General features: G+C 35.5%; 1 protein-coding gene across 1 annotated transcript in view; it reads right to left on the reverse strand.

The window, feature by feature from the left end:
* PLXDC2 (plexin domain containing 2) overlaps positions 1 to 25,618 on the reverse strand; it is a 249,294-nt gene that overhangs the window by 54,815 nt on the left and 168,861 nt on the right. Inside the window, exons 5-7 of the mRNA XM_041488579.1 lie at positions 18,333 to 18,455; positions 15,376 to 15,494; positions 7,040 to 7,139 (exon numbers count right to left, since the gene is read on the reverse strand). Coding sequence (XP_041344513.1) covers positions 7,040 to 7,139; positions 15,376 to 15,494; positions 18,333 to 18,455 — 342 coding nt within the window. The remainder of the gene's footprint in view (positions 1 to 7,039; positions 7,140 to 15,375; positions 15,495 to 18,332; positions 18,456 to 25,618) is intronic.

Raw genomic sequence — 25,618 nt, forward strand, 5'->3', positions numbered from 1 at the left:
TGTCCTTCAGACCCACTAGACAGAAAGAGCTTTCAAGACCAAGCTAATTATATGTTGGGATAGGGAAAATCTCTTGCCAGCTGCAAGAGGTTTATGCTCACAGGATGGTCAGTCTCCTAAAAGCCCAATCAGACTGACTGTAAAATGTCTTTGAAATGAGCTCCTGTAAAAACGTGAATGTGAATACATAAATTAAAATGCTGGGTGTCGACACTTTATTTGAACTGCTCCTCATCAGTACTGGTACAGACTAGTATATTATAATCCTGTTAATGCTCAACCTTTCCTTACAGGTTCCTTAAAGGGCTTACAAGAAATAAGGAGCTTCTGGCTTTCCAAAGACTCAGTAAGAATCAGAGATTCAGGGTATAGACACTTTTACCTCACCCAGTGCATGAAATTTCTGAAAAACACTACTTTTAAGATAATTAAGTGTGTTATATAAGAAAAAAAAATCTAATCATGCATATTTCAGCATGACTGTTTATTCCATTAAATCCCACTGCCTGACAGACTCAAATTTGATCTTTTTCTTCAGAAAGATGGCTGTGTCAACCACAGGTGGTGAGTTTGCATATGGGGCATCTATCTAATGTAAGAAACTTAAGCACAGAGAGGTATTTGCATAGCCACCTTCTAACATCTTTGTATATTCTTGCAGACAGGTGGTTGGAAACGTGAGCATTCAAATTTATCTGCCTGACCAGGCTAGAAAAACATGCAGGTCTAGATTCTTTTGAAAGTATGACTTAAACATGCCATGCTTAGATCTTCAAAATACACTTTTCTCTCCCTATTTTGTATTGTGAGCTGGTTTCCCTTAAAAAAATTGGTTAAAAACCTTAAACGTAACAGGATAAACAGGAAAATGAATACTCTTCCCTCACACTTTCCCCCTAACCTCTTCACACATTCCTGATTTAACCCAGAACAGACATTGCATTTCCCTCAGCTGGAATTTGTTCTTTGTCTTATATTGTCTATTTAGCTCTTTAACAAAAAAGCACCAGTGCAGAATCACAAAGAGATTATGAGCTCATGTATACCTCAGTACAGACCTTAACATGACAAGAACTAGTGAAATGATTTGATGCAGTAACAGATCAATATTTAAGCATCATGTACAGGTATTTATTTATTTGCTATAAAGAAACATTGCATCAGGTCTAGCAGGGAAAGAAAGAAAGGAAAAGGAGTTTTTTATGCTTTTGAAGTACCATTCCAGGTTCTGAATTACAGAAAATATGTGTATATTCTTCTCCTAGTCATGCAAATATTTTACATTTCTACAAGTCTGGGTTCCTCAAACACACTTTTAAATGCTATAATGCTATATAATCCTAAATGCTATAAAGTTTAATATATTCTTTAATAACTGACTATACTTGGTTTAATTCACAGTATGGTTCAGATTGTTTTTTGGTTTGTTTTCATGGCACGTACTTGTGCTATCTTTGAACACAGGCGAAAGGTACAGTCCCAGCAGAAAAACCTGAAGAAAACACCAGCTACTTGAGGTAAGAACACATTCCTCATTGACTGAGAGAGATAACATGGGGGTCAGAAGGCCATTTGAAAGAATTCTTTCAAGGGATTAAGCAATGGATTGGTAAATTATGGATGTGCAAGATTCTGTTGTGACAAAATAATTCTAGGTAGTTTTATCACAGTAGTATTAAACTAAGTGATGCTATAAATAAGTATTTGAAACAGAACTGCAAGAGTTGACTAAAGGTGCTCGACAGGGAGAGTACTCTGGAGAGGGAACAGTGCCAGGAGAGCACCAATGATTTCTTAACATGTCTGAAGGGTCAGTAGTTCATAACAAACTATTCTAAATATGTGGCTGACAGATGCATAATCTCTCTGTATCTCTTCCATTACATAATCATGACACTTCCTCATACACCATTCCTCAGCTAAAACCTGCAATACAGTGAAATATGAAAATACTGGAGAAGTTGTTTTGAGTTTTTAAATTATATGTTCACACAAATAAAGAACTTTTCCAGTGAAAGATTTCTAGGGAATTTGGATTGGCCATATACCCAGAAGTAACTGCTAAACAAGGCCATATGTATTCATACAGCTGTACTTTCAGTTTTAAGCCTGCTGATAGAGAAAATACAAATGGTAAGAGGGTTCATTTGATTATGCAGAAGTCAATTTGAAGCAAACAATTTATGAAACATATCCAACAAACTGCAAGCAATTTGTGGAAAATATAAGTCATGGAGAAGGGAGGGGCACAGCTGCTGTGTTACACAGCCACTGACTTTGCTTGACAGGGATGTTGTTGAACATCCCTGGCTGAATAAAACCTGTCAACCTGGTATAGCTGATTGCTGTCACCACAAAAGGTAATGGAATCAGAATGTCAAAGCATCTGTTCTTTAACAGCTTTATATTGCTAAATTTATCGATATTAACTAATTCTTGAGGCACTGACACTGGGACTAAACACCAATGCCTGTAATCCAAACACCACAACAGTTCCTCTGAATATAACACACATCTAAGTCTAGATAAAAATTCAAATTCCCTAATTGTATTAATTTTATCGTTCTCTTAAAAACTATTTTAAAAATCCTTTTAAACCTGGGAGCTGCACCTCAAGGATGTCTAATCTGTGAACAAGCAAACCAGTGAGTAAACTCTGAAAATATCTTTATGAACAATGTGCTAAGAGCCGTTCTGTTGCAATGCTCTGTGCCTACCACACATGATTTACTTTGAAACTCTCCATGTTCTTCCAGATTTACCCCAATACCTGCCACCAGATAAAGAGCTCCTAGTACAGGATCTAGGTGCGAAAAACTTGCTTTATTCCCTAATCCCACCACACACCAAACTGCCTCACTCTGAGACCTATCTGCACCCAGTTATGAGAATATTTTAAACTTTGACCAACTTGTACCAGTCCTGGCAGTATTGTCAGACTACCAAAGATCAACAGCATGGTCCTGAATCAGACATCTAGTGCAAGGATCCCAGCTGCCTAGATAAACCTTTATGGACCAGTAGAAAAACATGAAGGGCTGGAGCAGCTGGTTGGTTCTGTGGGATTAATTACACTAGTGTAAAGAAGAATAAATACTATGATCTTAGAGTGATAACTTTGGAGCCCATTTTGCACAGAGGTAAATGATAACACTGCCAGTAAGGCAGCAGGAAATCAGACTTGATTTCCCAACTGGCGTTGCACGTTTATATAATAGATATAAGAGCATAAATGGCCAGTGGTCCTTCACCCTTCAGGAAGGTAATCCTAAGGTTCTTTCAGGAGCTTCACTGCTGTAAGCAAAGTGGTGAGACATCTTGAGCAAACATTTACAACATGCTGAGTTGTCACTCAGTTAAAGGCTTGAGTTACACTACATATTGAGTGACACTAATTGCACTGAAACTGGAATATTACTAACACATAGCTCAGCTACAATTTAATTTCTGTACATAGTGTTGAATAATTTCAGTGTGATTAAATGTTAAGTAACCCTGAATGAGAGGAAAAACAGAGGGAAAGAGAGATGGTCATGAGGTTAAAGAGAGATCTTGGGAGTCTGCAGAAGGGAGAGCAAAGGACACCACAGGCAAGTGAAAGAAGGACCAAGAACAGAATAACAAGGATGGCTGAGAGATAAACAAGAAATGAAAGGGAGCTGGCTGGAGAAGGTGGGCAAGGAACAAAGATCCTGCTGCAGTGAAGGTGTTTAAAAGAGACTTGCTGAAGGAATATGTAAAGCTCTCAGCTTTGTCATCACTGACTGTTTCTATCTGGAAGACATCAACGAAACTTTCTCACTGCATTTGTTACAAAAGGAAAAATAGCGTGCAAATGTTCAACCTGTCTGAAGAAGAAGAAATGAGGATGATCATTCGAATTTACACATCAGAAGCAGAGTTCCAGAGCCTGGAACGTCATTTGAATTACTTGGAAAGAGCTGAAACTTTTCCTCTGAAATTAATCAAAGGACCTAGTTTGCCATTTTGCTGCCATATAAATCTCAGAATTATCAGGTTAACCTTGGTGTCCCTTAATATATTACCAATCATTCCAAAACACTTCTAAAGTATATACAGGCATATCTATATCTAGATATAAAATATAAAATAGTAGCTAATCTGCAATCATATAAGTGCAAAATAAAGACATGGTCTATAAGCAAGAAGTAGTAGCAGATCAAGGAAATATTTATTAAAAAAACCCAAAAAAACCAGGCATAAAGCCACCTGCCATCTCCATGCTCTAACTCTTAAAATATTAGGGAAGATAAAAAGGGTATTACGGCAAAGTCTTTATATGAAGAAGTATATTAATAAAAATATGATATTCTCAAGTTCCTCCTTTCAAAAAAGTTCAGAAAATCATTCCTTTCAGCTCTTGGCTCTTCAAGAGGATACTTTTCAGCACTCATTAAAATGCACTTTTGAAATGAAATGGCTGATCAAAAAGCATGTTTTATTCTTCCCAGAATGAAATAGGTTTGTCTGGCTTTTGAACTCACCTTTCAGAAGTATTAAAAAAGTTATTACCAATCTTTTGGACAGTACATCTGAAAAAATCTGATAAATAGTCAGCTTTAAATCTTCTGAATTTATTTTAATAAACTAGGTCTGTTATATTGAAATTTTAGAATACTGAGCATAAAAAAGGCACCAAAGATGTTCAGCATTTTTAAAAATTGAGGGGATATATTTGTTCAAACAGGCTTGTGTTGCTCTTAGTGTCTCTTTCTTTTTCAAATGCACAATATATACAAAAAGAATTGGCAGACCTCAAACATGAAGCAGTAGAGTTTGGGGTGATGTTTGTATTATTTGAGGGTGTTGTTTTGGGCTTTTTTTCTTTTTTTAATAACTAGCCATGAACACAAAGGGAGACTGAGTTCTTTTGATGAAAAAAACTTTGATAAAGTGGCAAGCTAGAACTAGTAGTTATACTTCTTTGCCTTCTCTTGGGACAAACAACAATTTATATTCTTCCATTTTCTTAAGAAGCCAACAAATAAAGTAAAATAACAATTCTATCATATCACTTTTTCAGTAATTGACTAGAACCATAGTTGATTTAATACATCTGAAAAACAAGAATTCAAGAACATGAATATTTTAAGAGCATCTGATACTGGCTTTCTAAGGGCCAACATTATTTACCAGCTCTGTCAAGGTGTTATTATATTGCCTGTACACATCAATACAAACTTATTTCATTGTGCACACAATTCAGCTTCAGGAAAATCTACTGTGAAATGATGGATCCCTTGATTAATATTAGCTGTAGTGTAAACTGCAATCTAGCAAAAATAATCATGAATTACCACCATCCACAGAACTGGTAGTTAGGGGCAAGAGCAATGCATTGTAAACAGCAATACATTAATAATGCTCTCAAAACTACTGTAGCAGTAGCACATTTTATACTCCATACTCTCATTATAGTCTCACCTCTGTTAGCAGAAAGTGTCATGTGAAAAAAAAAAGTTATAGATATGCTAAAACCAGAAGCCTAGTAAGTAACTCTGCATTCATTCAAACCAATAGTATTTACTGGTAGTAAAACAAGGCGCTTGTCTAAAATATTTCTACGGAAAGAAAAATTCAGACTTGAATAAAGACTCACATCTACCACATATTTTCCATAAAAAATACGTAAATGTAATACAAGTCCTTTAGTGTTTTTTTTTTATTATGGAGGCCTGATGTCAAAAGATATCATCCTGTTGCATCTCTTGGATAGAATTTCTCTGTGACTATTCTCATAAACCATTGCATTGTCAATCAACCTAATTTCCCCCTGAATCCATATTTGGAGCTCTTAGAAACTGAAGATTCAGAAATATTCAGATGATTTACTTGCAAATATAACTCACATTACTGAAACTTGTTGCCTAGTTTCATTTGTTCTTAAACACTCAAAACCAATCCATGCAAACATAGGTACATCACAGCTACCTTTCATACTTCAGAAAGAAATTTCTTGTCTCTTAAGTGAAATCTTGGCATGCTACATCCTTCACACTACTCTGAGCTCACAAGTAACAAATAGTACTGAAATATTCCATATTCCCCAAGACAGGACATGTTAGACAAAGGATTGATGCTCCCTCATGTTAAAGACTGTTTTATATGTGACGAGGAGATAGGATGAGCTGAGAGGCCAATAGAACTTGATTTTTCAGTGTCAGCCCCGTCTGCTCTCTGTCTTAGAGCTGGGCTGGATCAGGTCAGTCCTTGTGAGCACCACAGGTCTGGCAGAGTTCACTTTAGGAGAATATGCCTGGAGTCAGCCCTAGGAGCCTGGTTCAAACACAGCTCCTTCCATCTGCACCCTGCTATTAGGGCTTCATCGAAAACTGATCTTAGTAATTTTTCTATATATATAAGTAAACCCAGTAGACTTGAAAAGTGAGCATATTCTCTAATGGCTAAACAATCTCAAAGGGTCTTGTACACAGTACATTAGAGCACTGAGAACATCACACTTGATTTCCTACTATCTGTTTTCAGTGAAGCCATGCAAAGTACAATTGAAGCCAGATAACACTAAATGCCACCTGCAATACTGCTGCCATGACTATGTGAGCTAAAGATGTTATTGAATAACTACATGTCCTCTTTTTTCCTCTCACTAAAATGTGTATGTGAATTTGAAATACAGAATAAAGTATCAAGAGCTTCCAGCCTGGATATTTTTGGATACAGATTTTTTTTTTTTCTGAACAGATTGCTTTTTCTTTACTATGGATATGAAAGCATGTTCCAGATAAAGTATCTTATGGAAAACCAAATTGAGCCAGTTGAGAGTTTAATTTGACATTATTTGACTGGCCATTTAATTTTATTTACTTAATTTATCAGCTCAAAAGAAACAATGACAGGAAAAGCCATATTGGGAATTATCAAGTAAATAAAATTACACTTGAATTAACAAGCTGAAATTAGCTAAGTGATTTGTTGTGCAGCTAATCATCCTTGATGGAATCAGCTTATAAAAATTTCTCAGCCTCCAAACCATTAGCACCACTACAATTCTACATACTGGGAATTTGCTGGATCCTGTGCACGACCACAAATGCATCTGAAAGTCCCACTTTCACTGGGTGGTTGGTTGAACTTATCTGTGTCACAGCGACAGGAATCTAAAAGACAAAACAGGAAGATATTATTGAAATATTGAACTAGAAAAAAAGATTAAAAAAAAAAGCACTGCCAAAATGTGCCAGTGTAACATAAAAGTCCTAAATAAATATTTTATACAACATAGCACAAGAAAGCCAAAAAATTATGTGAAGACAGAAATCACTGGTTTTAATTTGTATTTTATCTCAGTTTTCTTTGCATTGTTTTTATATGAACTTTTAGAGGTAGAACAAACTTTTAGGACAAAGCAGAAAAGGGTAGTAACTTTCAGTAATTTATTTTCCTCAACTGAAGAAAAAGTGGGATGAGGTGCCAGTACACTCAAGGATGAGGAGGCAACACCTCCTGTCTACTGTTGAACGCAAAAAGTGTGAAAGTTCAGCTTGGGATGAGAATTTTAAAACTTATGGCTCAGTTAACTTGCACTGAAAACTGTGAATTTTTATCTGTAAAGAGTTCTGACAGAATGATAATGGTTACATGGTTGCATGAAAACAAATGAGTAACATGGTTACATGAAAACAAATGTCAGGTTGGATTCTATTCTTGGGACAAGATTGCAGCTTTGGCTGATACTTCTATATAGACATAATAGGACTGAAATTTTTTGAATTGTTTGATTTAGTGACATGTAGTATTTCTTCAATATTAATATAGTTAAAAAGATTGACTGGTCACAAAAAGCAGCGATCAGTAAAGGAGCACCTCAGACTGACAGTGTGCCTTAACAGCATTCAAAAGTTCTATCCAAGACTGAGAAGGAAACATAAATTTACTGCCTAGCAGTTCTCCAGACGGCACTAGCAGAGTAAAAATAATGAAATGCCTGGATCAATTAGCAAGGCTAGACATTGCAAAAAATGCAAAGATATAGTACAGACAAAAAAGAGTGCAAGGTAGAGTTTGGGGACCATGGTGTAGGAAGCAGCAGTCCTAGAAGGAATCTCAGTATTGTAGTGGATGAACAACTCCAGATGTCAGAGGGGACATCTCAGCAAGAAAACCTAATTGATATGATATTTGGTTACACAAACAGTGAAATATGGCTGAGATGTGGGGTGACCATTTTACTTGCACCTGAAAATTAGATCATTGCTGATATATCACACAGACTTTGAAAGAATATATTTCTTAAAAAGATGCCAAAAATTAAGAGAAGGAAGATTAAAAGTGTCATAAAAATATTTTGTAAATTTCTCCAGTTCTCAAATGCCATTAACAGAAGTGTTATAAATGTTCTATGCATTTGACTTCTGGATGAAATACTGAAAAACTGGTTAGATCACCACAAACAAGTACCACGAAAGGCAGAAATTACTCAGGGACTAAAGAGTCTTTTATTCTAGCACAGAAGGATATAACCAGCAGTTGGAAACTTCAGGCAGGTACCTTAGGAGTAGAATAAGCCACAGCTCTCTCTGAGCAATTATGACTTTCTGCCAGTTGCTGTTTTCAGATATCTTATATTTATATCTTACTTTTCAAAGCTGCCCTTCAGTTAACCAGAAATTTCTAGGCTGAAGACAGATGGAACTGGATCAAGTGTAAGAAATTGAGATACCAGGTATTAGTTTAGCTAACCCAATAGCTTGCTCTGGCTTTACTTGTGTAAAAAATTATATAGTTGACCAATATTTTTCACCTAGCAGAAAAATGCTGTATTGAAAAGCTGGTTATTCATCCAGTGACTGAGGGGTCAGTTCTGTCTATGTGACAATTAATAGCATGATTTCTGGCTTTTGAGTTGAGCATCAGTAGTTCTCCTTGTTCCCAAAATACCTTTTAGTTTTGCTTTTTCCCAATTACACTGGTAAGTAAGTTCTGGTGAATTAAACATTGTCATAAATTTCCTTTTACTTAATTTAGTGACTGTTTTTTTGGGGTTCTTGCACACATGGTCTAGTGTGGTATAAAAAAGGCTTGTGGCATGTTGTCAAAACAACAGGAAAAAGAAAACTGGCTTGCAAATACTGCTAGAAATACATCAGCTTAAATTTGGCTTATATCAGCTGAGCTCAGATGCAATTATTGGATAATATGACAGAAGAAGGCCAAAAGCCGTATTTTCAAATTCTTTAAAAGAAAAGACTCACTAAGTTCAGAACTAAGTCTATAAATTTTCTGCAGCATGAAAGCTTAAACAAAATAAGGGCATTATTCCTAGTCTCAGAAGACTGGAAAGAAAAGCTTACATTAACTATCAAAGAAACTGTCTTAAAGGATTTTGAGGAGGATATTCTAGACAACCTATTGAAAGTTAAGTTAGAAAAAGCACTGATGAGGAGGATGCAATGACTTTCTCTTCAAAGTTAGAGAGGAAACAGAAGTTGAAGAAAGGACAGAGAGTGTATTTGAAATTGGAATTAGTAGATTAGTGACAAAAGATGCTGGCAAAATTGTCATCTTAATGCATAAATTGTGTCAGATGCATGAAAAGGATTATACTAATTTGTATCCTGTGAATGTAAATCAAGAGAAGTTGCACTCTGGCCTTCTCAAATAAGACTCTTTTTTTTCTTTTTAGTCTAGTGCCTTTTCACTTTTTTATTGTGAATTTTTGGATTACTGAACAATTTGCATCTTTCCATCAAAAATTATGAAAAAAGCAGGTTATTTCATTTTTTGTTTGGTTTGGTTTTGTTTTTTTTTTCTGGGAAGGAGTGATGAGTTTTTGCACTACTAATGCCACAGGTGAGAGGTTTGGGTATTTTATTTTATTTTAATTTATTTTAGTTTATTTCATTTTATTCTTTTTTTTTTATTTTATATTTTAAAATAAATTTATTTTCATTACACCGTGGTTCAGACCTTGAAAGTAAATAAAATTATGAATGACTCAGTGATATGTGGTACTAAAACAGGATGCAGTAGCCAAGTTGAACAGAAAATATATAGAAAAACTTCAAGAGAAATTAGAAAAACTTGAAGCAGAAGTAACAATGAGTTGCCAAAAGCCCTGCAGGTGTCAATACTCCAGTGCTGGGCATTCTACTGAGAGCAAGGAACTTTCTGAATCTTTTCTAAAACAAATAAGACAGTAGTAGGGTCAGTCTAACAGAAGCAGCAGCCAATAGTTTGGATACATGTTTTAGAAACGAGTCTTAGAATCAAGAACTTCTGTAAGATCAAAAAAGAAAAATTAAATTAGTATAGTCAGCTCTTCAAACTGAAGGGCAGCCTGTGTGAAACAATCACACAGTCAGAAATGCAGACAAAGTAGAAGGCAACCCACAACCCAGGAACACTCTTATTCTCATGTAAAACTACAGTGTCATTCTATCTGTATTTACAAAAACATATATTAATTTTTAAGGTGTGGGAAAAGAAATTGGTAGTGTGTGTACTGAGTGCTATATTACAGGTGAAATATTTTGCATGAGATGTCAAGATAAAATGAGTTTTACCATATGCTATTTGATTAGGAAACAATCCCTTTTGATAGAAAGCTTGTAGTACATATTAAAACAAATTATGGAATATTACAGCAGAACATAGATAGCAAGCAGAGAGCTGCTGTTCTGGATTTCTCACCTGAATGGCAAGATAAGTCCAAACAGGCTGACATGTTAAATGGTTGAGCAGAGAACTAGGAACCTGCAAGTGATTGCTAATGGTTGGCAAGGATTTTACAGCATTACCTTCTTAGAATGGATTTTAGCTAGAATAATTCTAAACCATCTGTTAGCTCTACCACAGAAAAGGTGATATTTTCTGTTGTACAAATCACCAATTTATGAATAAACTCCCCACACTAGCACTGAGGCCAATAATATCTATATTTTGGATTACATACTTCAACAGTAATTTAGAATTTATGCTGAATTCCATGTATCATTTGGATCTGTAATCTCGACAGTATTTATCATGAGACTTCTCAAATTTTATTATTTTCAACTGTGAGGTCATATCGGAATCTTATTCTTCAAAAAAGGATAAAATCACAGCCTCTAAACTTACTCTGAAGAGGTGGTAAGCAGGTTGCAACTACTGCCTCACTTCAAAACTGAGTCAAAGATAAGAGCCAAAATATGTTGCAAAATAATAATTAGAAACACAATAATAGTGTTTATATATGGTTTTAATTGCCAGTTTCCTAAGTAGTAATTAATTAGCCCACAGGCTAAACTGCATGAAAAATCAGGAGTTTTTAATTTGTGTAAATTGACCATCTCAAAAATCATTTCCATGTCCATGTTTTTGATAACAATAAAAGAGATAAAGATAGCATTTTGGGATTATAGGATTTTTTTAATTTCATTTTTTGTGGTTTTGTGGATTTTTTTTTTTTTTTTTTTTTGTTATTGTTTATTTGGGGTATTTTTGGCATATTTTAAATTTTTTTTTTAGTTTTCAGGAAACAATAACAAGGTTTGAATTCTCATTACTGAAATCACAGTATTTTTTTCATGCCTGGCAGGGGCATGAATTTTATTTAAGTGCTAGCACTTAATAATTTTAATTTAATTCTGTCTACTTCTTAGAATAGAAATTCATTCTGCTACAAGCCCCTTTTAGAATTATTTTCCAAACTCATGTATTGGGCAATTTTGACCAAATATTTTAACTTTAATAATGGTTTCTGGATGACTACATAAGTAGAGAGTCATTATGATTTAAATGAACAAAGAAAGCCTTCTCCAGTGATATTAAGAAAAATATCCTAAACAATTAACAAGACCTATGAAACCACTGCCTAATTTGTTCTGCATTAATCATAGATAAAAAAAGAAATCAAATATTGCACTAAGGAACATTAGCTCTAAGCATTAATGGGGAAAGACTATATAGAATAGTTATTTTGTTTAATAAGAAGTGAAACTCTTGAGAATTAAACTTCAGTGAAATTTAGAACATAAGAAATGAGTATGCACTACCAATACATAAAAAGTATGCCTTTGCCAAAATTTTTCTTTATTCCTGTGTTCTGCTGGCTTGTGTGCACTGTAATGTATTTCATATGTAGTAGAGGTACACCAGTAAAATTTTCATGCCAGCTGATGTTTCCTGACATATCGACCATTTGCTAGAATAGTCTTGGTGTAAGCAAAGTGACATTTAAAATGGAAGGTGCATGCACTGTAAAAGAAGTAAATTGCTAAAGAAATAAATATTTTACTTGCTATAGGACCTTTTTATATTTCAAATTGTTTTTACATTTTGAAAACTTGACCATACAGGTCCTCCTCCTAACAATTAACTCTTCTGAAAGACATTCTGATGTCTCCCTATTTCTCTTTTCTGATGGTTCTGCTCCTTTTCTAATTTTTTAAAAAATTTTGGATAAAAGTTGCAAATTTCAGGTTGCTTTCTACTGGGGAAAACAACAGAATGCAGAAGATTGGGCAGATCAACTCCTTTGGTATTCAGCAAAACCTCTGGGATCCTGTCTTGGTGGTCAACACCAGGTTTGTGAGACAGCAAACCTAATTTGGGAGCAGGAAGAAAGTGAAAAAAGGGACTCTCAAACTGTTTGAATAAATAAGAAATAAAAGGTAAAATTTACCTAAAGTGCATTACACATAAAAACTCCAGTTTTATCTGCTGTAAATGTATAATCACTGTTATTTTAAAGGTAGACTCTTGTAGATAAATGCCTGGTGTCACCAATACAGAGCCCCTGTGGGATGCTTGATGAAGCTACCGGCAACCTGTCTGCTGTATTTCTTCCATGGCACTCCAGCTTGGGGACTTTCAATGACAATGCCATGAAGATCTCTCAGATGATTGCCATGACAACACATCACTGTCGTTTTTGATGAACTGTGATGCTAAAATAAAATGGCACCAGAAAGACAGCAGAAATCTTGTGCAACTTTTAGTCATGCTAGTGAGCACTTACACAAGTAATCTTACTGGAGTTAATGGGGCAATAACTCAGCAGCAAGAGAAATGGCTCCAGATGGAAGGACTTCCTCAGAAAGGAATGGATTCAGCACTGGAAAGTAAATAAATTCCTAGCGAGGCTTATAAGCACCAGGACCAAGTTCAAAATGATAAATGACATGTTTGTTCTTTTGAGGCAAATTGTGTCTGATCAGTGATTGGCAATCTTATTTAATATTGCTCATTTAGGTGAAAAGCTAAGAGAGTGGTAATGGGGTAAAGGCTGCAAATAATGAGTGCAGTTGTCTAGAAATCTCAGTCTCAAAACCCATTCCCCAAGTAATTCTGATGGAATATACTAGTTGTAACTTTCTAAAATATTTAGAAAAATATTTTGTCAAAAGATTTACAGATCATTATTACATTACTATTACCACTTTAAAAAAAATCTCTTTCCTTAGTTGTGTGCAATAGCTTTAAAGTAATGTTTGGAAATTCCATTCAGGATGGGAATAACTCATGAGAGGGGATGAGTGCAAAGATTCACCAGTAGCAAAAAGCACAGTATTCCATTTGCAAATTCCAGTTTTCCGTCTCAAGATTAATGAACAGAACATTAATAACTCCTACCCACAAAAGCAATGTGGTTTTGGGGGAAGATTCCAGTAGTGTAATGAGAGCAAGCAGCCTGTGCACTGTAGCTCAGAAATTGCTTATCCATGGATTAGATATCATACTTCCCTGCAATTCTAGGAACCACTGTGGTAAAGGAGTGGCCCATTTACTCCTCTTTTCCTAAATGAATAATGTTTTCAACTACCTGACACTCTGCATCATCATTTTCTTTTGTGCAAAATGTATGCCAGATACTTTAAATTTAGAGCAGTAACCTCTATAACCCATATTGGATCAAATTTGCACAGGGCGAGATAGTAACAGGGAGTGCAGTGCATCTCATAACCAGGAATAGAAATCTCCAGAAAATGTCACCATTTTAAAGACTGTAACCTGCACCTAACATTCAGAAAAAACCTTGCATCAGCATGTCTTTTATAAGAAAAGGAAAGCCATGTACATGGGCATACCAGAAGTTTCTTGTTTCTACAATACTGATCCAGTAAGAACATCTTGCAGCAATCCTTTACCAAGCTGCAAAGGCATCTGTCTTAAGTGAAGGTATGACTGCTGCTAGCAGAAAAACCCAGATCCTGTCTAGCTTGCTAGTGAATGGCAGAGGAATGTTATTATTTCTTCTTCATTAAAGGTGCACAGCTAGAACACAGGCACGAAAATGAGCCTGAAGGTTTACAAGTGTTTTATAGCAGAGAGAGAAGAGAAAAGAGATTTCTCCAAGTCTGGACAATTGGTTGTATCACTCATTAGAGTTTCTTACTATAAGGAGAATAACGGAGTTGCATTTTGAAGAGAAAGTCACAGTGTGCATGCCAAACAGATTAAAACAACAAAAAAACCACACCAAACCAAACCAAACCAAACCAAACCAAACCAAACAAAAACACCCCAAAAAAAACCGAACAAAAAGCCAAACTGAGCAAAACCAAAATACAAACAAAAAAGAAGACATCATGTCGTCACTAGAGATTTAAGCTTGTCTACTTTCTCATTCTAATTTGCATAAATCAGAGAACCATAGAATACCAGACTGAAAGGGGACCTCAAGGATCACCTGCTCCAACCTTTCTTGGCAAAAGCACTGAAATTCAAATAGGCTATAGTTTCCAGAGCTCTAGCAACTCTAGGAAAAAAAAAATCACTCAAAGCAACAAATGGAATTCTGAAACACTTGTAGAATGCACAGGAGCCCATTTAAGACAACATATTGGTGCTATGAAGGCAAACCAAATGGCCTCAATCTAAGCAATTTTATCACCAAACAGATGGAAAACCTCAGAGCTAGCAATACAAACCGGTTATTTCTTGTTTCAAATATATGAACTTTGAAATATGTGTGTTGCCAAAAAACTACAGATGCAGGAAATAGGTGAGATTTTAACAAGAACCATTGATTCTAGAGTATTTTGAAACAGGTAAAGATTGGGTAGACTAATTGAAAAAAATTAGATCCTACCTTTCAAAACCCATGGGGAATTTACTAAAAGCCCAGGAATTTACTGAGCATTTAACACTCACTAACACCCAAAAAAGCCCAGTTGAAATCCAGGATTAGTACATTTGTGTCATGTTGATATTTTTAAAGTCAATTATATGAACATCACTTTAATAATGATATATCATTTTCATCAAAATAGTGATCTTATAAGCAGTATAATGAAATTATCTTATATAACTGATCTTTCAAAAATTTTCACTCCCCCACGAAAATGTAGGGAAATTCCTGACATGTATAAAGTAATTTGTCCACTTAAATGACAATTCTCAGACCAAACTTACTTCTTTGTAGCCGAAAATGATACGCCCATCATTGAGAAGGGTGGCCTGAAAAGTGAAACTCCCCAGGTTGTAATTATCCTGCAGATGTACATGGTCCCACTGGACAACTAGTGCTGTGCCTGTGAACCCCAGAGTGGGGGTAGAGAGGCAAAAGGAAGAAAAAATATGTGAGAAATATATTAACTGACTGTAGGAAAAGTACTTCACTGTAGTTACTTGAAAGGAGAACAGTGATTTCTCTTTTTCTAGCAACTTTCAATTCCACACCTTGAAATGCCAAAGATATGACAAACAGAAGTTAAAACTGAAATTCTCTGAAATGTAGACAACACAGTGCCACACAAGCAACTCAGCTACTGCTAAAGCAAGAGTGGTCAAGTGTTTTGGTCAATCTGTTTGAAATTGCACAAGAAATCAACTAAAGGTAGGATCCAGAGGTTCAGGCGTGCTGCCATTACCACTTCTCTGCAGTGGCATTCTTTACACTCTATACATAAACCCTGATGACTTTTAAATGTGAAGTGCTAATAGCATTCCCTCCTTAGTGAAAGTTATTATTTCAAGAATGCAGATTCTTCCATTAACTATGCATTAATTAAATAATATTTTTTTTTCCTGCATGGTGCAAGCCCTTGCTGAGGTTCTGTAAATTGAGAAATGTTAGGTGTTGGCAATAAATAAACGTAGTTTAAATCAAACTCACTGAGAAGTCATAGACGGGGTAAATATTGAGTCTGGTATGCAGAGACTCAGTTGCAAGAGCCTTGTTAATATTCACAGGAGTTCACTGGCTGCAGAAGCACTTACCACACTAAAAATATTTCTCAAGCAACTTGCATACCCTGTGAGCATATTTTACAGATGTTGAGACACTTATCACCAAAACTGAGTTTACCAAAAATAACGTTTTCATCTTTACATGCCTTCCTAAAAAACTTCTTCTTTTGGCAGTAATGGCAGTTATGTGCTTTCATTCAGACTTTAATTTCCTTTCTTCCTAGAATGTTCATGATGGGCCAGTACATATTCATCTCAATATATTTTTGATATGTCCTTGAAAAATCTTTTGGTACAGATTGTGTTGCAGCTGTCATGAACACATCTAGATGGGGTTGTCATGAAACTATAAGCATGCAAATTTTGGGTCCACACTGCACCAAGTCCAACACATTATTGTCCCTTGTGTTTTTCTGTATAGTAGATACTCATTAATTGTGCACACAGTGCATTTTTTCCTTTGTGACCACATTCATTAACTACTTTTTGAATATTTATTGAATTAAATTTTAATTTAAATGTAAAGTTATTACATTTCTTTTAAATGTAAAGTTATAACTGGTAATATTATTAGAACACAATTAGCCAGAATTTCTTCTAGTCAGTCACTGAGCACTTCAGATCTATGTGCACCTCAGAGCCCCAAGCTAAAATGGAAATCATCTGCCACTCAAACTGTCCTTTCATTCCAGAGGCTTTAATGTAGATTTGTGTGTACCTGAGCTCCTTGGAGCTAGCTCCACCAGTGAGACTTTGATGGATCCTCACACTCTGTGCTTTTCCACTACAGATGCTGCTTTATGGCAGAGCACTTACTCATGGGGACAAAGAACAGATGAGTAAGAAATAAGGTGCTGAAGATACAATCTGCTCAGTTCCTTTTTACTTGTGTTAAGATAGAAAATTCTTTGTCCTAAAGCCCATGCAGCTCAAAATATGATGCATTGCAGATGAAGAAGAATCCAAATTCTCAAGGAACTATTCAACCTTTTAATGAAAGCCATGTGATACAGCCTGGTACCCCTGGTGTGAAGACTGGAAGTCAGGACTATAATGAGCAGTAGCAACATTTCTCCAGAATCCTCAGATTCTTTAAGTAAAGATGAAAAATCTCTGGCCAAAATGTTAAATAATTTAAAACGTGAAAATTACATCTTTTTCTGTTTCAAAATTCTTCATGGAAGGAGTAAGATTTTCTCATGAAAACATTTTATTGGATTTTTAACAAACAAACATTGCAATGACTAGATCGTAAGGAAAGGTTATGAATAGATGTAAAAGATACAGAATACATTTTGATAACTGATCTAATTAATTAAAAATATTAATGGAAATATGAAATATTTTTTAACCTGCTGGCAATTTAAAAAAAAATTCACTATAAATTAGCATACATAAAATAGCACAGATGTATCCAGGACAATTTAGAAGTCATGGATGCCATTATATTTATTCCCAATACTAAACTCTGTAAGTTTTAACTGTCACTGTGGCTGATCACTAAAGGCCTGAGGTAAAGCACCAGGTGCTTTTAACCACGTTGGGTATGTTTCTAAAATATTGATTACAACTGACTTCAAGAGAAAAATATCCACACGTTCAAGGGCTTTGAAACTTCTCACAGAGTTTCAAGTGCAACACTGCACCTTGCCTTTTCCTCTTTCAATCTTTTTTACAAGGAACTGTTGAGAGCTTGTGGTGTAGATGAGTGTATTGGATTCCAATTCTGGGACTCCATGAACACTTAGTCATTGACAGGTTTATTAACCTTATCCCTGCCCTGCTTCTGTGTACACTTGCTATTGCACTCCACAAATGCTATTTTCATTTTAGGTAGTGGACAGATGGTATTCACTATAAATACTTTGAAGTAACACTTTGAATTTACACTGTTATATAAGACAGATTTTCCCTTCTAAAACTGTTAAAATGCATTGCTAGCTTGAGTTTATGTATTGCAACACCCAGATGATATCTGCTCAATTAAGAAAAGGCATTATTAATTCTTTACTGTGTTCCAAATTAATATTTGCTTATAGATGTCAAGTCACATGCTTTATACAGCCTCTAAATTAAAAACAAAAAGAAAAAAAAATTAAAAATCCTCAATGCTTCCTTCTGAAATAGTTATTTAGGAAAATAAGAGGAGCCAAGGGATACAGAGAAGTACTGCTACATACCATTATCAAAGTATCTGACTGTTGAATTTCTTGACACACTGGGGTCAAAATTTGCCATTAAGGGTGCAATATATTGAGTAGCTGTTAGCATTCGATGCACAACTTCTCCAGTATATATGAAACCTACAATAAAAAATAAAAATTGAGACCATTTCAGTAAATTCTGAAAAGATTTTAATAGAATGGCAGGTTGAATTAGGCATTGCCAGAGCATTAAAGGGTCATCTGAGAGAAATTAATCCCACCACAAATTTTATAGTGAATTAAATAAGAGCTAAAATTTCAGAAAAACATCTGTGATGGCTGCCAGAAAAACAAGATCCAAAATGAATAATGGAACAAATAGTTCAAGAAGGTTTTTCAAGAAATAAAAACAGTGAAAACTCAAGGAAGAATAACTCCAGTTAAGAGCAAAATGCAAGTATGTGGCACTATGAAAATAAGCCTTTTACCACCAGGCATATTCCATAGTGCTTTCTTCCATATTTTTCAAAAATCTGCAATTTGTTTTGCTCATGCAATTTGTGACCTCCTTTAAAGTTAGTCTAACCCTTTTTCATATTTCTAGAGACACAGAGTAAGGGACTATTTCAGACTAAAGGTGAATTCCTTTAAAAAAAAAAGTCAGATGAAAAGTGGAACGGATACGACTTTTTCAGGTTTATAAGGCAAACAACATTTCTATGACATTCTCTGCTGTGTCAGGTCTCACTACTCTGTCCTATTTATCCCTGAATCGACAGTACTCCTCAGATCAATAGTGGGCCTCTTTCGTCTGAAGTGCTCATCCGAAACCTCTTACTGGTTTGGAATTGGAACCCTTCCTTTGAAAGAAGACCAGTCATCTATGGTGAATACAGTAATTCTGCAGTTTTCTTCAAAGCAAACATCAGTGTATTTTAATGGCAAGAACCTCCTTCTATTTTAAACAATAAATGGTCTACAAATAAACCTGTGTTGTTTAGGTTTGCCAATTCCACTTCAACTGGCTAATGGACCTAATTATTTTAAGTGCCCAGATGAAAGCTTGATTTAAAAACTCCCATTGCCCTAGAATGAGTCCTTTTGTTACCCCTTGCCTTTAAGTTGATTTGAGCTGCAGACAGATCCTCAAAACTGATGTTTGCATATTACCTCTCCTCCTAGTGTTTAGCAGAGGGTGTCTTATGATGTTTTTGCTTTTTCTGCTTCTATTGATTCAATGATGTATATTCCAACAGCAAACATCTCAACAACAAGAATAATATTAGAGCTGAAAATTTTCTAACATAAAAAATATTATTAGAAAGACATATCTAAGAAATATAATTATTTACTGGAAAATTACAGCATTATTTTCAACACTAATTATGCTGGTTTGTGTTTCCTTTTCCATTTTCAATCATATTGAGAGTCCTCTTCCTCTACAAAACCCTTCACTGCCAAGGCCAAGAGCACATTTCTTCTTACCTTTAGTACCATGGCAATACAACATGTGATGAAGTAGCCTATAAATATAACTCTAAAACACGATTGTGAAATTCCAGAACCAAATACGAACCTGATCAAAACTGCTATTAATTTACAGTATTAAAAACTGTTAGTGTACAGCCTCACTTTCTTAACATTATCTCCATCTTAACCAGTGTGAGATGAGAAGGTTCATTAACAGGTCTGTTTTATATGATCTAGGAAAGCCCTGAGTGCATGAAAAAATAAGTTTCTGTAGTGCTTTAGGCATCCTTCTACTCCTGTACTCTTCTGAAATACACAGTTAAATGCTTGACAGCTGCTCATGGAACTAGTTCTAGAAGTCATAAGATGCTATAAACAAACAAGGTGGCTCTCTGGAGTAATTCTCCTGCATGGCTACTTATAGATAATATCTTGTTCTGTGAAGTCAGCTCTTGTTGTGGTGATAGGGGGCTTAAGAAAAAGTTAAGTGTGGGGAAAATACAACAAAAGATTCAGTTGCAAAGATTTGGCATCTGACAAAGGGGTGACCTAGGAATTGAGATTTTTTTTCTTCATTTAAAACATATCTGTGTATTCAAAATATACAGTATTTTAATATTTGGGCACTCACTAATGACTAAATTAATTCTTAGGATTAAACTAAAACTTTTTTTTTTTTTTTTTTTTTTTTTTTTTTTTTTTTTTTTTTTTTTTTGTTAGGGGGAGAGGGGGAGACTGGGGAGCAGATTCCTCCAATTGAATATCTAAATACCACGTTTTTCTTTTGGTTATTGATAGGGAGAGAGAAACACCAGCTCAGAAAGAGAATCTGCCCACACATATTTACAAGTCTTTTATAAATATGAGCTTTCAGAATGTACAAGTGTGGCTGATTTTACACTATTACTTAAGATAGCCAAATACCTTGCCAAAGTATAGTCCCTGAAAGGCATTTTCACTATTTCCTGCTTATTAGTGTTTGCTTCTAAAATGTCATTCCTTTGATAAATAATCCCTTATGCTTATTTAGACATTTTTAGTAAGTATTATTACACAGAATTCTATTTCATACTCTGTGCTGCTTATTATCCCTGTGGACATCTGCACACATATTTTAACCCAGTTGTGGGTAGGTCTATAACCTTGAAACCATTCCTTAAAAATATTTTGAAGACAATACAAACAAAACCTTTGAATCCATATTTGTACATTATAATTAGCCTTAACAGTTCAGTACTTATTCGTCCCTTGCACAATCATCCTACACTTACACGGCTTCCCTTTCATGCTTTCATCCCATTTAGATTACAAATGTCACCCTTATAACTAATAATGAGGCAGATACAATAGGAAAAGAAAGGACTCAACTGTGCTGGAACACTTAACTAAGTAAATCAGCCCAAGTAATTAGTAACCACAAAGCGTATTTCGAAGTATTTGCCGGATGCAGCTCTACTATAGACAAAAATGGAAAGCAGGAGGTGGATGATAGCTGGGAAGCAGGCAGGCCTTGCATGAAGATCATTCTAATGAGAACTCCAGTCATGCATCAGAACAACTTGAAAAGAAACACAAAGTCATTTCAAATCATCCCAGAGATCCACAAGATGAAGCCACCATTGACCATGGGCATTTTATCATTGCAACTATGACTTAAAAAGAGCAGCAAAAGTAAAATTAACTTACTCTGGAATGGAGTTCCGCAGAAAATTGGCTTATGTTATCTGTGACCTAATTTTCTGACAATGCTTAATGCTTGTGGTTGATTCATTTAGTCAAGGAAGAATTTTTCAGACCTGCAATTTCCTGAACCACTTAATCTCTCCTTTGTGGGAGGCACTGGTAGAACTCTTTTCCAAAACTCTCCACAAACACTATACCTAGAAGCATAATATGCTCCTAAATACTGAAATGAAGACAAATAGGGAAAAATGCCCAGCATTTTGTAAGTCTAATATGTACATATAAATTTAGCTAAATCTAAGGCTGAACTAATACTAAAACCACTTGTGAATCAAGAAGAGTATCATTCTAGTTCTCACAGTGTGCAAATTTACACTCACTCAAACAGGGAAAAAAATAAATATTACCACTTAAGCATGAAAGCACAGTCCCACTTGATACAGGACCCTGACTTGATTTAAAAATGCATTTTATGCCTATATTTACCCATTCCAAAATATGCTTATCTGTTGCATGCTAACATATCAAATTTACAAATAAAATTTAATGTACAAGGTTACAACACATTGCACATCAGATTTCTGTGATTTCCTTTTTTATATTCTTAGCTGTGCACAAACTCAGTATCACTTAGAAAGTTTTTTGACAATGTTTTCCAACAGAACGACAAAATATAGTTTCAAGGTAGCACAGGCAATGAATCCTTTGAAGTGTGTCTAAAGAGATGGTAGGATATGGGATATGCAGACAACAATAACAACAAAAAAGAATTATCTAGGTTGATAACCATCTTCTAAGCTGCCTGACAACTAACTTGTAAGGTAAACCCTTGCCTCTCTCTGTGGTGGGTTGACTTTTGCCATCTGCCCCCTGTCCCCCCAGCTGCTCTCTCACAGCCCTTCCTCAACAGGATAAGGGGACTAAATAGAATGGAAGAATGTGTGTTCAGACACAAACAGGGAGAACACTTGCCAATTGCTGTCATGGGCAAGAAAGAACTGACTTGGGGAAAGTTAATTTAATTTGCTGCCAGATAAAATAGGTTTGCATAGTGAGAAAGACAGATTAAAACACCTTCCCTCCACCCCTCCCTTTTTCCCAAGCTTAGTTAGTGTCACTCCTTTATTCCCAAATCCTCTACCTCCTCCTCCACACTGAGCAGTGCAGGGGGATAGGGAATATGACTTGTGGTCAGTTCATGACACTTCATCTGTGTCAGTCCTTTTTCCTCTCATTTTTTTCCTATTCCACCATAGATCTTTCCCATGGTCTGCAGTCCTTTAGGGTAAACCTGCTCCATCGTGAGAACTCCACAGCCCATGGTTCCTCCAGGACATTTCCACCTCTCCAGGGCGGGGTCCTCTGCAGGCTGCAGTGGATATCTGCTTCAGTGTGGCTCTCCCATGGTCTGGGAGGAAATATCTGCTCCAGACTGGTCTCCTTTACAGATGCTTTGTAAAGGAGACAAGCTCCTCCCTCTTCTTTTCTCTCCTTGGTGTTCACAGTGGTTTTTTTTTCATGCTTTTTGCCTCACCCCTGACACTGAAGTGCAACATTTTTTATGCTTTCTTAAATAAGCTCCCCTAGAGGTGCCACCAAGGCTCAGCTGTCCCCTGCAATGGATCTGTCTCTGTCTGGTAAATGCCAGTCCCCCACCTCCTTCCACAGAGGCAGTCACTCTGCTGCCTAAAGATTACTACAATCCCTAATACACCTTAAACTTAACTCAGTATTTTGATTTTTTAATATACATCATATTTAATTTTGTATATCAACTATTTTACCTAATATGCAGAACAATATTATTTACCCGAATTAATGGAATTTCTTGTTTCTTGATAAGAATTTTAATTTTTTTTTTTTTAGTTATTTTCTAGTAGAAGACAGATGGAAAGTTGCAGCTGAAACAGCACTTAATGTACCAGTCTTACCCTCAGTAATTGTTAGTTCTTGCCCAGATCAGATTATTTAAACTATATAATATCTTTTGTCTTCTAAAAAGGAAAAAATGTTCTGGCAAAAAGAAAATGAGAGAGAAAAAGAACCATTCTGTCTGCTGGTGGTAAATAACAGCAGTGAAATTAGTTGATGAGAAATTATACCTTCAAATAGCCATGTCACTGCTATCATAAAGAGCAAAAAATTTATTATTGATTGATCCAAAGTTGCAAGTTTTCTCTTTTGTTGAAAGTCTAGGGGGATGTAGGATTTTTTGGAAATTATTTTGATTAATGCTGCTGAGAATTTTGACTTGCATTTAATTTTCAGGATGTTTCTTATTTTACATCTCATTGTTTCCGACGTACTGCATTTTTATCTCAGATTCTTTTTCTTCTCCTCATCAGTAGAAGTAAAAACCTGATGAACCTATTCTTGTTTCTGGAAATAAACTACACAAGAGACATTTACATGGAAAGATGGCAAGATATGGGGAAATAAAACATCAGAAGAAGTGTTGCTCATGTATTAATTTGGTGGAGCTGAAAAGTATTGCACAGGTGTATAAAGCACAGCCCACAAAACTTTGCACTGTATCTTTTTCAACTATGCTGAAATGGCTTTGCCTGTGCTTTTCCTGATATTTCTCCACCAACTATTTCTTTATTAAGTAAATTCAAGGATATGTTATGCTATTAAGCCTCTAAAATACATTGGAATGCTGAATTCTGGAAACAGATAATGCAATTTACTTTCACGCCTTGTCCTATATAGCCATATTAATTTTTCTTTGATATTTTAGTGAAGGAAGCTTTAAGTAATGTCATTTATCCCCAGATGGCTAATTTATTGTTATGTCTGTAGAAGAATTTTATCATCAATGTAATTGCATGAAGATTACAGTATAATTAAACAAAAGGATAACAGCAACTCCAGATCCCTCAGACAACCCATGAAAGTTAAATACATTAATGAGCTTTCAAGATCAGTGTAAAATGAACCAATCTCTCATGCTATTTTATGACTTTTTTTCTAGCCTTCTGGGAAAAATGAATTAGAGAGAGATTATACATATTTTTTTGCTTTGCTTTTGCTTGACTAGATTGAATGTCTAACCTATTTCTTCTGGCCTGAAAAAGTGGGCTATCTGAAAGCTAAACCCCAGAAGGCATGAGCATAACTGTTTTTCTTAATTGCATAACCTTACAAGGCTTTCTTGTGAGTCTGTGCATGAAGGTAAAAAGAAAAGCTAACCACAATTCTCCTACTCTTCTCTGTACTTCTGTGTTATCTTATGTAGATATTTAAAAAGCAGAAAATTGGTTTTTCACCATTATTTTTCCTGCTGCTTTGTTAATACTAAAGCAAGCATTATCTGGAATATTTGGGAACGTGCAATGTATGACATTGAGTAAATGTCAGTAAGTTTTCCAGCTTGCTGTAGTTTCCCTGCTATTTACTCTCTTTCTGAAAAGTATGTGATCCAGTGGAATATAATCTATTCTGATTAATATCCTATTTAGCTCAATGAAGGAATTTAGGGGATAATGTATCACGAAACTCTTCCAGTAGATGTTTTCTTCTGAAAAACAATGCTGCAAGACATACCTTGTCAGGAGACTTTTAGATACCACTAGGTAGAACATAGGAGCAAGAGGACTTTTAAGAAAGGACAATGATGGAATGCAGAGAACTTGCAAATATAATTGTAACTGAAGTATCCCTTCATATACTTTTAATGACTCTAAACTGCAGTGCTCTCAACTTCAGGAGAAAGAAACCACAATGTTATTTAGAGTTTAATGGCTTGTATCTATTCCTCTCTGATCATACTTAGAGAAAATTCTTGGAAAGAGGCATGAAATACTTTATCTACTTGGTGAGACACCACCATGTGATAGCTCCCAAGAGCCTCTCAGCTTCAGCCAAACAAAGACCATCACAGTTCCTAGACAGACTGGAACCAGAGAAAAGAGGCTGACAGGAGGATTATCTCACTTGGGATAAATATCTTAGCAGCTGTGTCATTGTAGTAACTTTGGCGCTGCTGAATCCTTGGAAGAGGCTTGAATAGAGCTGTTAGAGGAAAATCTAATTTTGCAATCTCTTTCTGGTGCCTTGCAGTCTATTTCTGCTATTTACTGGTTGGGTAAAACATCTTCATGCCTGAACAGATCTTGTCACCAATACAGAAATTTGGATGGTACTGGATGATTTTTTGATGGTATTTT

Source organism: Pyrgilauda ruficollis, unplaced genomic scaffold (assembly GCF_017590135.1).
Source record: "Pyrgilauda ruficollis isolate IOZ18807 unplaced genomic scaffold, ASM1759013v1 scaffold12, whole genome shotgun sequence".
In the NCBI taxonomy this organism is placed as follows: Eukaryota; Metazoa; Chordata; class Aves; order Passeriformes; family Passeridae; genus Pyrgilauda; species Pyrgilauda ruficollis.